General features: G+C 39.5%; 1 protein-coding gene across 1 annotated transcript; it reads left to right on the top strand.

Moving 5' to 3' along the window:
• On the top strand, nucleotides 1-18,856 carry LOC134179292 (2-oxoadipate dehydrogenase complex component E1-like). Its single transcript, XM_062646155.1, has 29 exons — nucleotides 1-329; nucleotides 392-506; nucleotides 3,607-3,677; nucleotides 3,739-3,845; nucleotides 3,924-4,034; nucleotides 4,088-4,199; nucleotides 4,428-4,525; nucleotides 6,555-6,618; nucleotides 6,681-6,754; nucleotides 6,815-6,913; nucleotides 7,537-7,581; nucleotides 7,657-7,772; nucleotides 7,829-7,904; nucleotides 8,180-8,268; nucleotides 8,320-8,422; nucleotides 8,474-8,575; nucleotides 8,645-8,717; nucleotides 8,770-8,831; nucleotides 8,902-9,022; nucleotides 11,480-11,619; nucleotides 11,672-11,828; nucleotides 12,005-12,105; nucleotides 17,451-17,552; nucleotides 17,635-17,697; nucleotides 17,811-17,890; nucleotides 17,946-18,045; nucleotides 18,109-18,172; nucleotides 18,306-18,391; nucleotides 18,477-18,856. The coding sequence occupies exons 1-29, from the start codon at nucleotides 221-223 to the stop codon at nucleotides 18,579-18,581; spliced, it is 2,745 nt and encodes a 914-aa protein (XP_062502139.1). The 5' UTR covers nucleotides 1-220; the 3' UTR covers nucleotides 18,582-18,856.
• Nucleotides 18,857-19,016: the final 160 nt, after the last annotated feature.

Raw genomic sequence — 19,016 nt, 5'->3', positions numbered from 1 at the left:
AACACCCATAACTCACCATTCGTGTGTTCGTGCTTGCAAAATGTTGAATCAACAAGTCACGTGGTTGCCTAGTGGGCTGGTTCGTGTTTGATATCAGTCGTCGCCAACTAGAATTCTAGAAGAGGTTTGGCTACGCGAGAGCCTGATCGCCAGAGCTTTTGCCAGGACTCCCTCTTGCGCATTGAGGTCATTGCGCTGAGGACTTCCACTCAACAGAAAAATGCAAAGGCTTCAGAGGCTGAAGAAGTTGACATATGCGCGCGTATATCACTCTAGAAGCGCTGTATTTGGTCACAAGCCAACACAAGCCAAAGATTCATTGGTTTTAGGTAACCGCTTTACATGCGTAGAACTGCATGGCTATGACTTTAGTGGTCTTCTTGTTGTGAAGCTGTCGACCAGTCGCTCGTCCAGAACACTCCGGGTAACATCGTACAACTAACTACTGCATATCAAACTCACGGTTACAAGAAATCTGTGGTGGATCCTCTGCAGCTCTCTCTAAGGTAAAATATTGACTACGTACTTATAGTAGGCTGTACATTTTTTGCAGCCGCACGTTCCATGTTTGTGAGTGTGTGGTCGGCGTTATCTGTAGCATATGTTTATGCATAGATACAGTGACGTAGCCAGGATATTTTCTGAGGCAATTGATGTGAATTTTATTGTTAATAATTAATATTGATGATTATAATACAAAACTATATAAATTTTATTCTAGACATCTAAAAAATTACAGTAAGTTCACTGTTTGTAGGCTCTCATAACCAAATTAGAAATAAGGTTTGACAGAGTCTGTACAGTATGTACATTCATAATAATAATAAATAATAAATAACAATATAATCTGCTTTACATGGATGATGTGAAGCTGTATGGCAGAAATCCTGATCAGCTGAAAGGGTTGTTTGCACACAGTTCGTACTTTTTCTGATGACACCCGGATGAAGTTTGGTCTGGACAAGTGTGCAACAAGTGTGCTGTTGCACACTTTGTCAATGGTAGGCTCACACTTTGTCAATGGTAAGCTCTTGGACAGAATTCTGGGGTGATGGTAGGAAAACAGGACACCATCAACTGTCTGGAACCGGGTCAAATCTACAAGTATTTGGGTGTGGATGAGAGTAACAGTCCAGCACAACAGTATGCAGGAGACATTCCGTCGCAAGTACTTTTGTAGAGTGAACATGTTTAGTTGTGCGGTTGCAACAAGATTCTGGGCATTAACGGGTTTGCACTGCTGGTTCTCACTTACGGTTTTGCTGTCATTCATAGGAGGACCATGGACCTGCAGCAGCTTGATCGATGGACCAGGAAACTTCTTTCTATGCACGGTGTCTACCATCCTGTGGCAGACGTTGACCTGCTGTAAGCTTCGTGCTCCAAGGGTGGTCGAGGGTTACAACAGATCAAGTCGACGTATCAGTCTTGTATTGTGAGGCTGGACTATTACCTTTGTAGCAGCTCTGATGTTTTCATTCAAATGGTACAGGAGTGTGATGCTAGGAGGTCTTCACATTTGATCCGGCGCATGCCCCCTTGGTTTACTGCACAGTTGCTGGGAAGTTTCTCTAAGGACAACAAGTTACAGAGCTTGCATAGAAGTTACAGAGCTTGCATAGCTTGGGTAAAGACCCCACTTGCCCATTATGGAGGGGCATAGCGACACATAATTTTCTTTTACATTGAGATGGTACAGTAACTTACCCTTGTGCATGTCTTCATTAGACAATAAGTCAAAGGAAACACAGCACGCCAATAAAACTAATTTCATCAGCATGTATGACCATGATTGTTTACCTAGGCAATCGCCTTACTGTCTCAAGCCTAGCTATGCCTCTGGCATAGTTACTGTATTTTTGCAAATAATAGCCGTGCGTATTTCTGTATAAGCCGAATTGGAATTCAGGCTAATATTTAAGACAGGCTTAGATGCCATTTGAACACGCTAAGGTACATGTATAGACATGACAACCAAACACTGATATAGTGGTGTGTGTGTGTGTGTGTGTGTGTGTGTGTGTGTGTGTGTGTGTGTGTGTGTGTGTGTGTGTGTGTGTGTGTGTGTCTGTGTGTGTGTATGCGCACACCCGCACGTGCACCAATGAGCTCTTGTGTAGCCAGACCCTTTTTTGCTGCCAAATAGAAACTCATATTCTGAAGAAGAAAATTATGCTGGAATAAGGTTGAGTGATTTTAGTGCATATTTTCATACTTAATCTTCTTAAACAGAGTCAGACCTTATATTCTGACCATGTTCGTTCTGCTGGTTTTCATCGGACTAATGTGACTGTCGGATTATCGGAAATGAATACACAATGACCTATACGTAAATTGATTTTGTGTGTACCTTTGTCAGAGAGTGAGGATGTCAGGTTATCGGTTGTCGAAATAATGAGGTCTGACTGTATATGATTTGTGTAGTAAGAATTTTCATAAGTGTATTTGAAACTAATACAGTTTTCCTACTTTTCCTTAAAATAACATGAAAGTGTATATTTTAGGATACACCAAGTTTTAATAAGTTGCCCAATTTTTAATAAGTTTAAGTAAATACCAAATTTTATGGGTCTGACAGAAGCAAATCCAAAGTGGTACAGCCTAACGCACGCTAGAAGGCGTAGTCAGTGTGGTGTAATTAACATTACGGAAATCTAGCATGATAGAACAGACATGATTGACCACATGGACAACACACTGTTTGCATATGCGTCGCATACAAGGTCCCAGACAATTCCTTAGGAACCTGGATCACAACAGACTGTCAGCAAAATTTTTAATTAAAAACTTATAGTGCTATAGCCTTGGCCGTAGTGCCATAGTCGTTCCGCCAGCCCTGTTTTGTCATCTCGAAATTCAGAATGTTCTTTTAAATACAAGCTTCGTGTGATGTCATGACAAGAAGTATGTCAGCAAATTACAAAGCTGCAAGGGAAAGAAACATTGCTGTTACTTATAGAGCATTGGGTCCTGTTTTACTAGCTCATGTGCGGAGAGCACTTCTACTGCTGTGATTGTCTGTATTACCATAGACTGGGAAATTTTGGTGACAATAATATTTGATGAAGTCCAGATTGTCTTTTAAATGTTGTTGAATGTTATTTGGTGATATATGAGTTTCGTCAATGTATGATGTCACCAGATGTACACAATGTGTTTTCCTTTCGTTTGTGCTGTTGGTCTGGCATTTCAATGTATGTGTGCATGCACGCACCTGGAGACAGATGCAACCCATCTAAGTGAGAGTTTATGGAGCCTTTACCAATATTAAGGGCTCCGGATGTCACGGTAAAAATGATGATTACGGATGCAGCCTTTGAATTCTGTAGTTCTATCCTGCAGGTGTAAGGGAGAGACTGGTAATGGCCATGATGTGGCTGTGATGCATGGCTTTGTGACAAAAGTTTTGTAACAGTAGGTATGCTCACAAGCAATGGGACATCTAACAAATATTGATAAATTTAATTTGGTGATTTTCTTGTTAATTGGCAAATGCCAAATTAAAATTGTTGCCAATATTCCCAGCCTACGGTATTACTGAGATCTGTTTATGAACTGCAAAGTGATAATTGGTAGCGATGAATTGATTAATATTTCTGTTTACAGAATTGCTCCAGAGCTGGATCTGTCTCTTTATGGCATTGATCTTACATCAACGTCAACTTATGACTTACGAGGTGTGCTGAGCTTGTTGTTATGTCTTTTTCTTTTTCTTTTAGTAGTTTCTTCTGTGTGCAGGTCTTATCTACTCTTCGCAACTGACTCAGGGAACAGTCAGTGACTTGGTTCAATATTTAGAAAATGTGTACTGTGGACCCTGTAGCATAGAAGCTGGTCATGTACATGTGAGTTAAGAATGCTGATGTTCAGGATCAGTTAGAAAATGAGACACATATAGTATCGATTTGATTTCATGATCATAGGATGAAGAAGAAAAGCAATGGCTTCTGTCTGCATTTGAGAAGAGCAGAAGGGAGTTTCCTATAGAAGACGAAGAAAGAAAACAGTTAGCGGGATGTCTGATTCGATCACAGGTATTTATAGTTAGTTTTGCATGCAGACATCAAAATAATAGTACTTTTGTTAGGCATTTGATAATTTTTTGGCAAAGAAATTTGGTCATGTGAAACGGTATGGAGCCGAGGGTGCGGAAAGCTCATTAGGCTTTATAAGAAAGTTGCTACAACTGTCAGCTTTGAGTGAGACTAAAGATTAATGATTACTGGTAGACTTGTACCCAGTCCTCTTCTCGCATGCTTGTATCATGACATACTTGACCACATGATGTGTCTACACTGTCTTTTTCTTGCGAAAGTGTAGCACCGGTACATAGTCAAGCATGTAAGTATATAGATGTGCAAGAAGAGGACTGGGTACGAGTCTAGATTATAGAGATGTTTGGAATTAACATCTTGGTTTGTTTGCAGCTGGAATCCAGGATGTTGTGATTGGAATGCCTCATCGTGGTCGTCTCAATCTTCTAGTGGATGTTTTGAAATTTCATCCAACAGCAATGTTCTATAAGGTGGAAATTTTACAACTACCTACAGTACTGTACATGCATTCTAATTGATGTCAATTATTGAAGGTAGTACTGTACAGGAGATATTTATATGGACACTGTGACGCATCTGTATTTTGAATTCAGTCATACTCACTATGACCACACTCTCTCTCATACACACGCACATACACACGCATGTGCACACACACACACACACACACACACACACACACACACACACACACACACGAGCACAGCACAGCACAGCATGTGCAACAGCATAAATACTATAATTTTGTTCGTTTATTGTTAGAGTTTATTTTGGCCATGGGTATTGATTATATATATATATATATATATATATATATATATATATATATATATATATATATATATATATATATGTAGTAGCCTCACTTCAACCTGACATGGCAATGTAGCAATAAGGATATACGTGTGGTGATCCAATTTTCTGTTTTAAGTTTGTCTGTTAGAGTACACTCATTATAGTTGATTGGGAGTATTGGGCATAGAAGCATCGGCATAAGTATCATTGCTTTGAAATATTTTGGGTGTAGCACTCAGAGTTTGTAAAATCTAGTAGTGCATGGAATCAATTATTTATATGCTAGTTGCTAGTATGATGCAGATTACACAGAAACATATACCTTTCTGAGACTTATGTCAGACATCCAGGTGAATACATGAAGTGTCTGTTCATGTGTTCAGTGTGGAAAATAACGGTAGCACATAGAACAATGTCCCACCAAATGTGTTGTTTGTTCAACCAAATGCTGCACCAGTGTTGGGACGTGTTTGGACAAACATCGACCCCTAGGCATACATATGACACTGTAAACCTTGTCTGTTAGCACGTGATGGCCTTTCCAATGGTGTAACTGTTAATTTCTTGAACTTAGGTGCCTCCTAGCATGCTTTATCTAGAGTGACCTCAGCTGCCTTTAACACCATTTCTCTCTTGGAAGTTGGTTATCAAAAATTACATGCAAAATGGCTGCAGTAGGGGAGGCACTTAGTTATACATGTAACATCATACAAGAATGTCCTACCAGGGCTCAGTCTGTCCGAGCCTAAATATTGCCCTATTTTTCACACTGTGTGTTCTTGGAAGGCGATAATAAGATATTTTCACTCATGCTACAAACAATAGCTTTCAGTTAATTGAAGGGCGTTTTCTAATAAATTGTTAATAATAATGATTATTACTATTTGTAATTGCTTTAACAATTCATGCCACATCTATAAATTTTTACTACGTCAGACTTGTAGAGATTTGTCTACTGCTAATCATTCGCGGCCTTCATGATGTGTATGGGCAAATGAAGTAAAGATCAGAGCAGTAAACAAATATTATATCGAAACATGACAAGATGGCTGACACACCAGCAATTAATGCTTATTAATCTGTTGTTTTTTGAAAACTGTAGGCAGATATGTATAAATTTAGTTGAGGTAACATGATCAACTAACCTGCTGAACGTCGAAACTTGCGGCTGGTTTTTGCATTATATCTAGTGCTATAAAGGTAAAGTGCAGCAACTAGATTCTATCAGCACATATCACTGAAATGCTTGATTAAACACGCAAGCTTCAGTCGATTGGCAAAAATGAGTCATAATCGTTAAGACTTCCGGACAAGGATGGTAGGGAGTGTAAACCCTCTGTTGCATACTGTATATTGTTGCTGTATTTTCCTGTGTGTGTGTGTGTGTGTGTGTGTGTGTGTGTGTGTGTGTGTGTGTGTGTGTGTGTGTGTGTGTGTGTGTGTGTGTGTGTGTGTGTGTGTGTGTGTGTGTGTGCTGAGTGAGTGTGCTTTTGTTAGCTATTTGAGGTTGGTTCTGTCTAGAGTACGTAACATAGTTGTATAAAGTACTGTATGGTCAAGGTCTGTAATCAATAACTAAGACAATTCTGACACATATCGAATTAATCTTGTTTTAATGACATTAGTTAGAAATGATGTGTTTATAGTTGTGGATTACATGTTGCAAGGGCACAGATGTGCTACTACAGAGGTTTGTTATGTTAGATGAAAGGGAATACCCTTATTCCTGATGGTTCACACGGGAGTGGTGACGTTTTGTCTCATCTTGGTATTCACTGGTATCTGTTGTGCATTAGCAGTGTTTAGTGCAATAGTCAATATTTGTTATAGTTAACTCAGTAGATTTGACGTTTGGGAAAGAAGTTGTTCATGTGACCATGTTGCCTAATCCTTCACATCTAGAGGTACTATTCGTTGCCGAATCACATTGACATTCTTCCATATAGGCTATGCTAATTTTTTAGGCTGTGTGTCCAGTGGCTGTTGGGAAAGCTCGTGGACGGCAGCTAAGTTTGAAAGAAGGGGACTATAGTTTACAGAGTGGCCACTTGCCTGGAGACAAGGTCAGTTAGGGTTTGCATTAATTTTACTATTGTGTTTATTTTCATTTACGTAGAATAATTCGGCACTTAGGCTATCTTGAATGTTGATAACAATATGCACTCAAATAGAATGACTCCCAATCACAGACACACTGTCCTTATCAGCTGTAACTGCTTTTTGTATTAAATGTTGTGTTGAGGTAACAGACTTACAAAGGAAAGTAATGCACAAACGAAGAACGTCTTTGCTACATCACCATTACAGGTTATAGCTTTTTGAAGATGTGAAAATATCATCAAGGAGCATGGGATTTGAGGTCTTTTGTATTTACTGCTCTATCTATGTACAATCAATTTGCTACTATTTTCATTACTGGTCATAACAATAGTTTTGATTTGTCATGTGTCATAGTTGTGTACATTATTGTTGATTAGAATAACACTGCATACTGTAAGACGACTTGAAATGTTATAATGCACACATGGCTCCACTAATGGCAAAGTGACATAGAGTCAAATTTAAGGTTGTTATGTTTACTTATGGTTATTTTAGTTATTCTTGTTATGGTGTAGTGTCTAGTACAGTGCACATTGAACTTTGATTTTACGTCAGTTTTAGTCATTCAATAATTGCATTGTGATAGGTACTTTGTCTTCAAGTGCACGGTGATGCATCATTTACAGGACAGGTATAAGTATTGATCAGTATGTTGAAGTAGAACATGCCCCTATGTATTAGCAAGGGTGACTATGACTTTGTTCAGGGTATTGTACCGGAGACACTGACTTTGTCTCAGGTTCCTCATTTTAGAGTAGGAGGAAGTATTCATCTTTTGGTGAACAATCAATTGGGGTTTACAACTCCATCTAACAGAGGAAGGCAAGTGATTTATGTGTTCTTATAGTATTGAAGACTGTGAAATTTCCTTTTTCCAGATCATCATTAAATGCTAGTGATGTGGGAAAGATGATTGGCTGTCCTGTGTTTCGTGTCAATGGAGATTATCCCGAGGTTTGTGTGTAATCTTTTGTACATTTATGCATGATTGAGGTACTTGTACATATGTAGTGAAGTGAAGTAACAAAATGCTTAAACAGACTGCTATCTCTTACGTAATTTATATTGCCTTCACATGGGTATTGTGATTGCATTAACAAAAAAGCTCTCTCTTTCTTCTTCTTTTCATGTTTTATGCTTGTTATTTTTATAAAGTGGTTGACTTGAGTCACTGATCAGAGGGTAATGTACATCAACGGAAGTGTTGCACAATCGTATTTGTATTGTAGGAAGTTATTAGAATGTGTCAGCTTGCCATAGAATACCGCATGAAGTATAGACGTGATGTGATTGTAGACCTCATTTGTTTCAGACGTTGGTAAGTCAGTAACCAGGTTATATAATTTGGTCTTAATCTTTCTTTGTAAAGGGGTCATAATGAACTAGATGATCCATCACTGACGCAGCCGCTTATGTACAATGTCATTAATTCAAGACACAGTGTGCCAGATATTTATGTGAAGAGCTTAGTTGTGAGTACTTTGCAGTATGATGCATTTCAGATATGACAACTTGGGTTCTAGGAATCTGGTAAACTGAGTAAGGAGTTTGCTGACACAGAAACAGAAAATTTTAATAAGGAGCTTGGTCTTCATCTGGCGGCGGCAGAGGAGTTTAAGCCTGAGGTGATCGTGTCAATGACTTTGTCACTGTGTGCCTAGGAGTGTTGTAACTTGTATAGGTACTTTGTGCAGGTTTGCCATCTCCAGAAACAATGGGCTAGCTGTCAGGAATCATCTACAAAACATGTGTCCAAATGGAGCACAGGTGAACAATATCAGTGTAAAACTGCTGAATTATATTGAATGACCAGCTCTAGGTTGCCCTCAAGATTTATTGAAGTATGTCGGTGCAATGTCAGTTCATGTTGCTGATGACACGGTATTAAAGCATAATGTTGGTTGAAAGTGGTGTGGTGCTAGCTAGAGTTGTGATGTCTTGAAATTGGTAGAACATTCATCCTCGACTTGTGAAAAGTCATGTGGAATCTAGGCTACGACAAGTGGACCAAGGAGTAGGCATAGATTGGGCAACAGCTGAAGCTCTAGCAATAGGATCTCTTCTGTTGGAAGGTACTGTACAAATGCAAAAAGTAAATGCTATATATATATATATATATATATATATATATATATATATATATATATATATATTTATGCAATATAATTTTTATTTATTGCAAGTCCCAGGAGGGACTAACCGTACCATCTACTACATCTAGCTAGTATCATAACGTACCCTGTATGTAGGGATTGACCCAATTGAAGCGTTGTGAAGGTGTGGTTGTCTTTTTGCACGCGTGAAAACATAGTAAATGAAGACTAACATTTCTCAAAATCAATGAAATGAAATTTTTGTTTGTTGTGTACAATATCCTATTTTTGTTTTGGTCATTAATCATCTAACAACCTAGTAGAAAACTGCTGCTAGCCTCAGAGGCCCATACGGAACCCAACATTTTGCAACGCATATCTCGTATGTGATAACCTTAGCTAAACCAACTGCCATTCATGATTGCATATTCAACTGCATAGGCACTAAAACTTTAGGATCCATATTCGTGCAACGTGCGTTATGATACCATGGTATGCCATCACGTGACCGTTAAACGAAAGCTGTTTAATTAAGTTTACATTTAAGCAAGTTTAATTAGCGCTAATGAAAATGCACTAAATCTTATAATGCTTAGGCTTACAGACCCTAATAGAGACATGCCCTAGGTTAAAAAAATTGCTCTTTTGCACTCCGAAAAACTTACCAAACTAGAATTTTTAGAACTTTTTGTCTGAAAAAAGAAATAGATGTAGGAATTGTATAAAAAGAACAGAAACAAGATCTATAGATAATATGAACCAGAGCCAGATGTCATTAGTGAATCCTTCCAACGTACCCCACATCCCTACGTTTTACATTTAGTGGGTTGGAAGGATTTACTAATGATGTCCGGCTGTGGTTCATATTATCTGTAGATCTTGTTTCTGTTACTTTTTATAGAATCCCTGCATCTATTTCTTTTTTACTAGAAAAAGTTTTTAAAATTCTAGTCATTTTAGCGTTGCCATACCATGTATACGTATAATTTTATTATATATAAGCAAATATAACAACAAAATGCAAATTACTCTAGTGTCCAACAGAACAAAGTCCTCTAGTAAATATCTGTCTAGGATAAGCTTGGCATTATGTTGCCATATTCTTACTGATATTTGCTCCTTGAAATTATTAACAGCTATGCTAAGAGTTGTATTATGAACAGTAGCTGAAGGAGATGCTATTATTTAATTTTCAGTGTTTCTAGACTAGACTTAGCCCGATAACCAACACTTTATACAACTAGTGGCATAAATGACAACCAGATTTCAGGACTTCGTACCATGTTAATTTTTTCATATCTGTCTCATCAACTCCAGTCTCTGCAGCTGGTCCAGGATTATGTGACTAGGCTGTAATGAGTTCCTCACTGAAACATCGAAAAAGGCAGGACATCCTTCTAAAAAATCAGGATGATACAAGTCACCGGGACGTTTGAAGTTTTCTGCACTACAACGTTGTTCAATTTCCAAGCCCTTGTTGTCAGGAAGGAGATAATGAAAGAGTAAGTTGCGTGAAGCACCATGGTGTTTGATCCTAAGACTTCGGTTTCCACAACCTAGTATGATCTCCAAAGACATCGAGAATGTGCCCACAAGAACACCGGGAAACATGTGGTGGAGAAGGGAAGAGTGGCATACCAAGAATGACCTGAATAGCAAACACGGATTCCTCTCTAGACATGGATAGGCCAAGTTTAGTGTTTGGGGTTGCCCGGTGCCATGCTCCAGTGTGAGGAGTCACAAGAGTACTAAGTCTCGCTTGATCACGAAGACTACTTACAGATTTTAACTTAATAGACACTGATGTGTCAAGATGACTTTGAAGCTGACATTATTTTCAAACCAGAGATTTGCAAATCCGGCCTGACACTGTAAGAATTGTTGAAAAGACAGATAATCATGTTCTCCTGAAAATGAAGTTATAGAAGGAAGCTGGGTATATCATATTGTAGTGCATAAACTGCAGACGTAATTTTTAACTTAACATTTTTAGTGGACAAATGCAGCACTAAGAGCAAAGGATGAGATTGTTTAGAGACTTGAACATTGAAGTCCCTGACGTAAAAATGATTGATTTGTTGCTGTCTTTCAACTCTGCATTGTGTTCAGCTGATGAGAAAGATAACATCTACATATAGAGGAGGTGTGTGTGTGTGTGTGTGTGTGTGTGTGTGTGTGTGTGTGTGTGTGCGTGTGTGATTTGGTCACATGTGATGGGAATGGGCTATTTGAAATTCATGTTGTCTCTGCCTAATACTCGGAAGTTAGTGTTATACATGTAACTTTGTTAATATGCCCACGTGAAGAACAGGCAAATCAGCTAGTACCAAATAAGAGAACTTACAGGTTATAGTAATTGCAAGTACCAATTTATCAATTTGAGCAATAAGAGTAAAATAGCAATAAGTAGAGTGAACATTCATGACTTTCTGCTAGGATTCAATGTTCGAGTCAGTGGGCAAGATGTTGGCAGAGGTACTTTCAGTCATCGTCACATGATGATAGTAGACAACCTAACAGATGCAACATATGTTCCTCTCAATCATCTTCATGACGAGCATCAAGGTTACCTTGAAGTGAGAAACAAACACGGCATCAAATGTGCAGTCCTTATTTTTTGTCTATTAGGTAGCCAACAGTCCTTTGTCGGAAGAAGCAGTTTTGGCATTTGAGTATGGTATGAGCATAGAGTCACCACAGAATTTGATCATTTGGGAAGCTCAATTTGGTGATTTCTTTACTGGAGCTCAGATTATTGTGGACACTTACATCTCATCAGGAGAGAGTAAGTAAACTTTTGTTATTGCTCAATAAAGTGAATTTATATGCATGCCTGTAGGTGTATACTATTTGTTGGGTTTTATTGTACTAAATTAACAAGTTATGCAGCAAGATGAGATAGTTGTAAGACTGCATTCAGCAGGATTGAAGCACACTCGGTCAGTTCTAATTTCCTTTCAGGCAAATGGTTACTGCAAAGTGGGCTTGTCATGTTATTGCCTCATGGAATGGATGGGGCTGGTCCAGAACACTCTTCCTGTCGAATTGAACGCTTTCTACAGGTAAGCACACACACACACACACACACACACACACACACACACACACACACACACACACACACACACACACACACACACACACACACACACACACACACACACAGACACACCACACAGACACACACACAGACACACACACACACACACACACACACACACACACACACACACACACAGACACACACACACACACACACACACACACACACACACACACACACACACACACACACACACACACACACACAAGGGAAATATAATGCCCTGACACTGGACATTGTCTGGTCAAACAAGTCCATGTCCGGCCATATATTGTCTTGGCCGGACATTGCATGGTTACTCAAACAGTCACCCAAATGTCATGATCAGACATAACTCATGAGTCAGACTGTGCACTATCAGAGTATGTTTTCTTCGGGTAATCTACTATCTATTCTCCTTAAGTCTGAACTAGGATGTGGTAGAGGTGGCACCAGGTGTGCTCATTAGAGCATGTTATCTTAAGTGGTTCCAAGTTGATGATCCCAGGATAATTGGATAATAACCATTTTTACTAGGCTAATATGTCTTTGATATGCAAAACTGTTATCTTTTGGTTGTCTTTGTATCAAGGGCTTAAATAATTTAAAAACAGATGCCAGACCTGGTGATTTCGAGATCATGACAGAAGGTCCAAAAACAGGGGAGATATTACAGATTATCAAAGTTCACACTTATCGGGAATAGACAGTAAGCTTCTATGCGAGTGGTCAGACCGGTTACTGAAACAGAAGTTGCCTTAGAATACAAATTTTCACCAACAATGCACCACAGCACCAAATAGGAGGACATGAATTGGTAGAAAGAGCGTCTCCAAGACGGTAATCAAAACATCCTGATTTGTGAATGTTTTTTTTCTGGGTATGTGGTCAGGATGTGGGGGTTAAGGGCGGGTAATTGTGACAAAGGTTCTGACACAGGGACTGTAGGTGAGAGTGTGGGAACCTGAAAACAAGCGTCCTAGATACTAAAATTGAAATGTCTGTGTCAATACTTGAATAGTTATCATTGTAAAACTTGTTGAAGCCATAGCAGTGACTGCTGTTTCTTTGAAATCCCAGTCGTTCTGGAAAGATTCTAAATGGTTTCTAGATTTGACTGACAGCAACTAGAGCACATCTGTCTATTTTTTACGTTTACTCTGTTTTTCCATCTACAAAACCTTGACTCCCGTCGTCGTTCAGGCAGCCTTGTGTAAGTTTTTCAAACAAATTTTTGGTACTGTACAGTGGAAGCCCGGAAGTGGGAATGTGTTGTGATGCTAATGAATTGGTGCTAACAATTGGTGCACGTAGATTTCAGCACGCTTTCAAGTTGTTCACTGTGAAAGGGGTAGGCATTTACTTGGGCTGTGTGGAAAAGGAAATCCCAACCACCTTCTCAAATTGTATGTTTATTGGTAAAGTACAGTTCAACGCAGGAATTCTCTATTTTCATATCTTTCTTTAGGTACAGTACAAGTTCAATGTTAGCTTGTAGATATGGACATCATACCCGACACAGTTGATGCAGCTGGCTTTGCTGCAGACAGCGTTGCTACTATCTTGTATCATGATGATGTCCCAGTAAACCATGTCCCTGTGGCGGTACTTGGAGATGGCAACTGTTTGTACCGGCAGCTAGTGTTGCTGTATTTGGAAAGGAGAATGAGCACTCGAATATCAGGGCAAATGCGGTCAAAGAATTGCTAGAAAACGTTTGATATTATGCTCAGCTATTTGTTGAAAGGGCTGAGCAAGCAAATGGTGATGATGGACACAAGGCATTCTCTGCTGCTGCAATACTGTCACAAGTATTAGGAAACGAAACACATGCTGTTTTTTCGAATGAGTTGACGAAAACTTGCAATTTACACCATGCCTTTGCTGAAGGAGTAAACCATCAAGCAGAGTTATCTCACCGGAAAGGAGTGTGGAGTGGCATGCTAGAGATCTCTGCTTTAGCGACTGTACTTGGCAAAGATGTACACACTATCTATCCCAAGCAGTTTTCATATGCATGTCGATCATTCATGCAAACTGTTTACTTCCCTCGCCAAGGAGTTTTATGTGGATCACCCATTCAAATCATGTGGTCCTGCACTAGCCTGAATATCTCCAATGAGAAGTGCAAACTATCTAATCACTTTGTTCCTGTTCTTCCAGTTGATGACCCAAAGATCAACGACAGTTGTATTAGAGGTCAGAATGTAGGTCAGTCATTGTCGCCAGCTTGCATGCAGGCTGAATTTGAAGACAAGTCCATCAGTTCGTGGGTTGAACCCCAAAACCAGCTGAAACGGTGCAGTCCTCTCCCCATTCCTCCATCTGACTCCAAAACGGCAAAGACAAAAGAGTCAGACATTTTCTCGTTCTTGCAACCGAAATAGGTAGCATCAACAGCAACATTCAAAACAGCAGCAAGTTCTAGCCCAACGAAATCAATTCAACCGTCAAGCTCCACTAAAGGCTTCTCAATAATGCTGTCACTTGCAACTGACCTGTTAGACAGACAACTAGAGATAGTAGAAACTCACCAGTCTTACCAAAAAAGGCTCCAACCAGGAATGGCCAAGTCACTGTCCAAGTGCAAGAAGCAGTCATCATCACGTAGAGTATCCCTTTGCACATTTAAAAAGTGGCAGACCCACTATGAGATTGAATATCAGACTTTGTCATGGCTTCGTTGCAATCTTGATTTAGATTCAAATGATTGTGTTGGTTCTCTTTGGTACGAGCTATGTCGCAGGTATGAAAGCAGTATTGTTGGATCTAAGAATTTTCAACATGCATGGCTAGTTGTATCTGTTAACCAGAGAACAAGCAGCGTTATCGATCATGCAATGAGTGAACAACATAGTATAGCGGTTAACAAATGGCGTAATGACAATGCTCGGGCATCTCAGGAGTCTATATCCGCCTATGCACCAGTCGCTAAGAGCCTACTTCACATCGAGAAATCAGAACGCACACGCTTATTGAAGAAGTTTGATCTCTGCTATATTTTAGCCAAAGAAGTGAAGTATTCCGTGCTAGCCAAACTTGAAAAGAGACACGGAGTAGATATTGGCACCTATTTGAACAAAGCCAGAGCCCAAGAGTTTACTCACTACATTGCAGAGAGCCAACGCTTGCAATTACGACGCAAGTTAATGGGTGCCAAATTTTACAGTGCAATGATTGATGGGTCAACAGATGCCGGAAACATTGATGATGAGCTTGTAATGGTGCAATACTGTGCACTTGATCACGATACCTAAGAAGTTAGATCTGTTTCACGTTTTCGATCAGTTGAAGTACCTTTGACTGTAAATGCTGATGGACTTATCCAATGTCTTCAGAGAAGTTTGGAGAAGCTAGGTGTGGTCGATGTTTACGATTCTGAAAATGTTCTTGCCACTGATGCGGTTCTTGTAGGAGTAAGTACCGATGGAGCAGCAGTAAACATATCAGAAATTAATGTCATGAAAGGCAAAATGCAAAGTAAGTTGCCCTGGCTAATGTGGCAGTGGTGCTATGGGGACAGACTTGAACTGGCTTGTAAAGACGCGCTGTGCAGCAAGGTGATCAAGGACGTCATGGAATTGTTGCTTCAAATATGTTACTTACACCACAAGTCTTCTTAAAAAATTACGTGAGCATGAAGGCATCATTGCAGGCCTTAGGGAAGCATACAGCTTCCCCATAGGCGGAAATGTGCTTGTGCGCTGCTCAGGAACACGTTGGATTGCTCAAAAGTGTAAAGCTCTGCAACGATTCATTGAAGAGATGGAGTGTATGTAAACCATTTGTTCACACTAGCAAGTGACAGACAGACAAAGGCAGAGGATAAAGCATGCCTCAAGGGTTATGTTTTTAAGATGAAGAACTACAAAATGCTAGTTGGCACAGCTATGTATGTAGACTTGCTACAGCCCATACATTTCTTAAGCTTCAGTCTCCAAGATGACAAAGTCAACATTGCACATGGTATACATAACCTGCTAAAAGCCAGCAAATCACTCAAAGGTCTTGCCAAGAAAGAGCCCAAACTCGTTTTGAGCCGTCTTCAGAGAGACAAAGAAGATACATTGTATCAAAGCCCCTTTGGCAAACTATTCTATCAGCACACTAAAGTAACTGTGCAGAAAGGTGAAAACTATTTAGTATGCCTTGATAATAAAATGAAAGAGCGACTAGGTTGGTGTGACACCAAACTTCTTTGTCATATAATTGCCTTTCTTGACACCCAAACACGGCAAGAAAGCGTAACGTTCAAACCTCTGAGCAAGATACTGAAGACGAGAATGTTGATGATACTGCAGAGGTTAGAGAAGCTGTAGAAGCTCTTGCTGTTCGTATTGCCAAATCACTAGAAAGCAAAAGTGTTAGTATTCTTGCTCTTCATGGAGAGGTTGAGGAGGTAGTCCGTTATGCTAGAAAATATCTTAATGTCAACAAGGTGTGCTATGAGTCTGTGTGATACATGTACATACTTTACACCTGTCCAGACCATTGTAAGTTGCCAAACGTTCTCCAATTGTGCCAGCTAGTATTTAGTCTCCCCTTTACTACCACACCTGTTGAAAGGACGTTTTCGTTGCTGAAACTGATCAAGACTGACAGGCGCACCAGCCTGGGCAACACCACCTTGTCTGACCTTATGGAAGTATACCATGAAGGACCATCACTTGAAGACTTTCATGCTGACACCGCTATTCAGCTATGGTGGGAAGGATGCAAGACCAACCACCGCCCTACTCAAGATTTCAGAAAGCAATACACAGCAAGGAAAACTGAAGAGTTGGCCCAAGACGATAGCACTAGCAACTTTAGTTTAGATGACTGGGACGTGTGGCATAATCTTCTAAGCCTGTCTACAGATAGTTTTCCAGAAGGGTCTGACTGACAATTTGCACATCATTGTGCTAGGTTTGCCTGTTAATGTTCTGCTATTGTCTCACACAATTATAGTGCACTTTCAAGTTTGCCTTTTGAAGTTCCATAAGTTTCTAGACTTTATTGTAACGCAATTAATATGCTTGCCTTGCAGGTATGTTGTCTCAAAGTTCTTATTGTCGTGATTTGTACATATGTCAAATAATAGCAATAGAGTGTTTGCGGGCTCTGAAATTGATAGCGTGGGCGTGGTCTAAAAATGGGCGTGGCTTTGGCGAACCTGCTTGTCCGGACAAAAAATTCTTTATATTTTGCTCTGCATGCCACACACACAAACACACACACACACACACACACACACACACACACACACACACACACACACACACACACCACACACACCACAGGATTTGGTCTCTTGTGATCAATTACTGAATTGCTGTTGTGTAGCTAACTGATAGCAGTGAGGATGGTCCAGATTCAGACAATGTGAATATGTATGTTACTCATCCTACTACTTCTTGTCAGTACTTTCATCTCTTACGAAGACAGGTTCAAAGTTTAGACACTGTTCTGAATACACAACAGGAGTTTGTGAATTCAAAACAATTTTTTATTTTTGTTTGGCTTATAGATGGTAAGAAACTTTCGGAAACCTTTAATTGTCGCATCGCCAAAACTCATTCTACGAGCTTCTGTGAGTATGTTGGTATCAATCTAATGATTTAATTAAATAGAGTTTTGAAGATGTTTGACAAAGAGGCTACAAAATGTGTTGCTCTGTATGTGAGGATGTGTTTTGTTCTGTAGGAAGCAACTTCGACACTGCAGGAAATGGCGCCAGGCACAACGTTTCATCCTGTGTTGGATGATGAAGTGGATGCTGAGAGGTAGTTGATTTCCCTGAATTCAGTCATCAAAGTATGAAAAGTTGTTTGAAAATAGAGTCAAACGTGTTGTTTTCTGTTCTGGAAAACATTTCTACGCATTAACAAAGCACAGACGTCGTGAAAAGACCGGCAGCACTGCAATTATAAGACTTGAAGTAACACAACCATTTCAGCAATGACGTCACACTAGTTATAGTTAGTGTCTGTCACATGGCCAGGAGCTTTGCCCATTTCCAGCTGAAGAATTGAAATCATGTCTGACTCATTACCCTCAAGCTTCAGGTTAGTAATCTTTGAGATATGTCTTGTAATTAATTTGCTAGTTATGTTAGGCATGTCTCAATGTCTGGTCAACATGTTGTTATCTATGAATTTTATTAATTATAATTTATCACCAACTTTTACTTTGCTTCAGAGTTTGTTTGGAGCCAAGAAGAGCATAGAAATATGGGTGCCTGGAGTTTTGTGCAACCAAGATTCGAATATCAGTTGGGTATAAAGGTAAGCATACTAAAGAATTTTGAAATGAGATTTCATAATGTATGTATACTTATATTGTATGGGCACTTATATTGTATGCATGTAGTTGAGATATGCTGGCAGAGGCCCACTAGCTGCACCGGCAGTTGGGTATGGAAAAAGGCACAAAGAGGAAGAACTGGCAGTTCTTTACAGTACATTTGCAAGCTAGCTGACTGTTATCACAATAAATACCATAGTTGATGTACATGTGGTCACCATATTGCAGATTGCATCTATACAAATTCCCAGTAGTGTACCCCTATGACCTCAACCAATGGGGAAATTATCATAGGTGCCAACATATGTACATATAAAGGAGCAAATCCAGTTAGAAGGGGAGTTAACTAATTAATTGAATTACATTAGGGACGATTGGCTACTGAGAATGGCACATTTAGTTGCAGTTTGCTTTCAGTGTACTGTAGGGTCATAAGTTTGTGGACTTAATGTTGTTGCTATCCAAACAGTTGATATCTACTAGGAATGGACATCATTGATCACTACTTCTTGATAATAGTGATGTCCTCATAGATAGCTGTTGTTGTTGCTAAATTGCAACAAAAAATTGCAAAAACAATGCTATCAATTGAAATTACTGAAATGC

The sequence above is a fragment of the Corticium candelabrum genome, chromosome 5, assembly GCF_963422355.1.
Source record: "Corticium candelabrum chromosome 5, ooCorCand1.1, whole genome shotgun sequence".
In the NCBI taxonomy this organism is placed as follows: Eukaryota; Metazoa; Porifera; class Homoscleromorpha; order Homosclerophorida; family Plakinidae; genus Corticium; species Corticium candelabrum.
Note: the sequence above shows the minus strand (reverse complement) of the source record. Positions and strands in the feature narration are given on the sequence as shown.

What these genes read in the sequence shown, in the direction of transcription:
- LOC134179292 (XM_062646155.1), top strand. Translation starts at nt 221, where the DNA reads ATGCAAAGGCTTCAGAGGCTGAAGAAGTTGACATATGCGCGCGTATAT. An exon ending in AGGATCTCTTCTGTTGGAAG is followed by an intron (nt 9,023 to 11,479) that starts GTACTGTACAAA and finishes ACTTTCTGCTAG; the next exon opens with GATTCAATGTTCGAGTCAGT. An exon ending in AATATCAGTTGGGTATAAAG is followed by an intron (nt 18,392 to 18,476) that starts GTAAGCATACTA and finishes GTATGCATGTAG; the next exon opens with TTGAGATATGCTGGCAGAGG.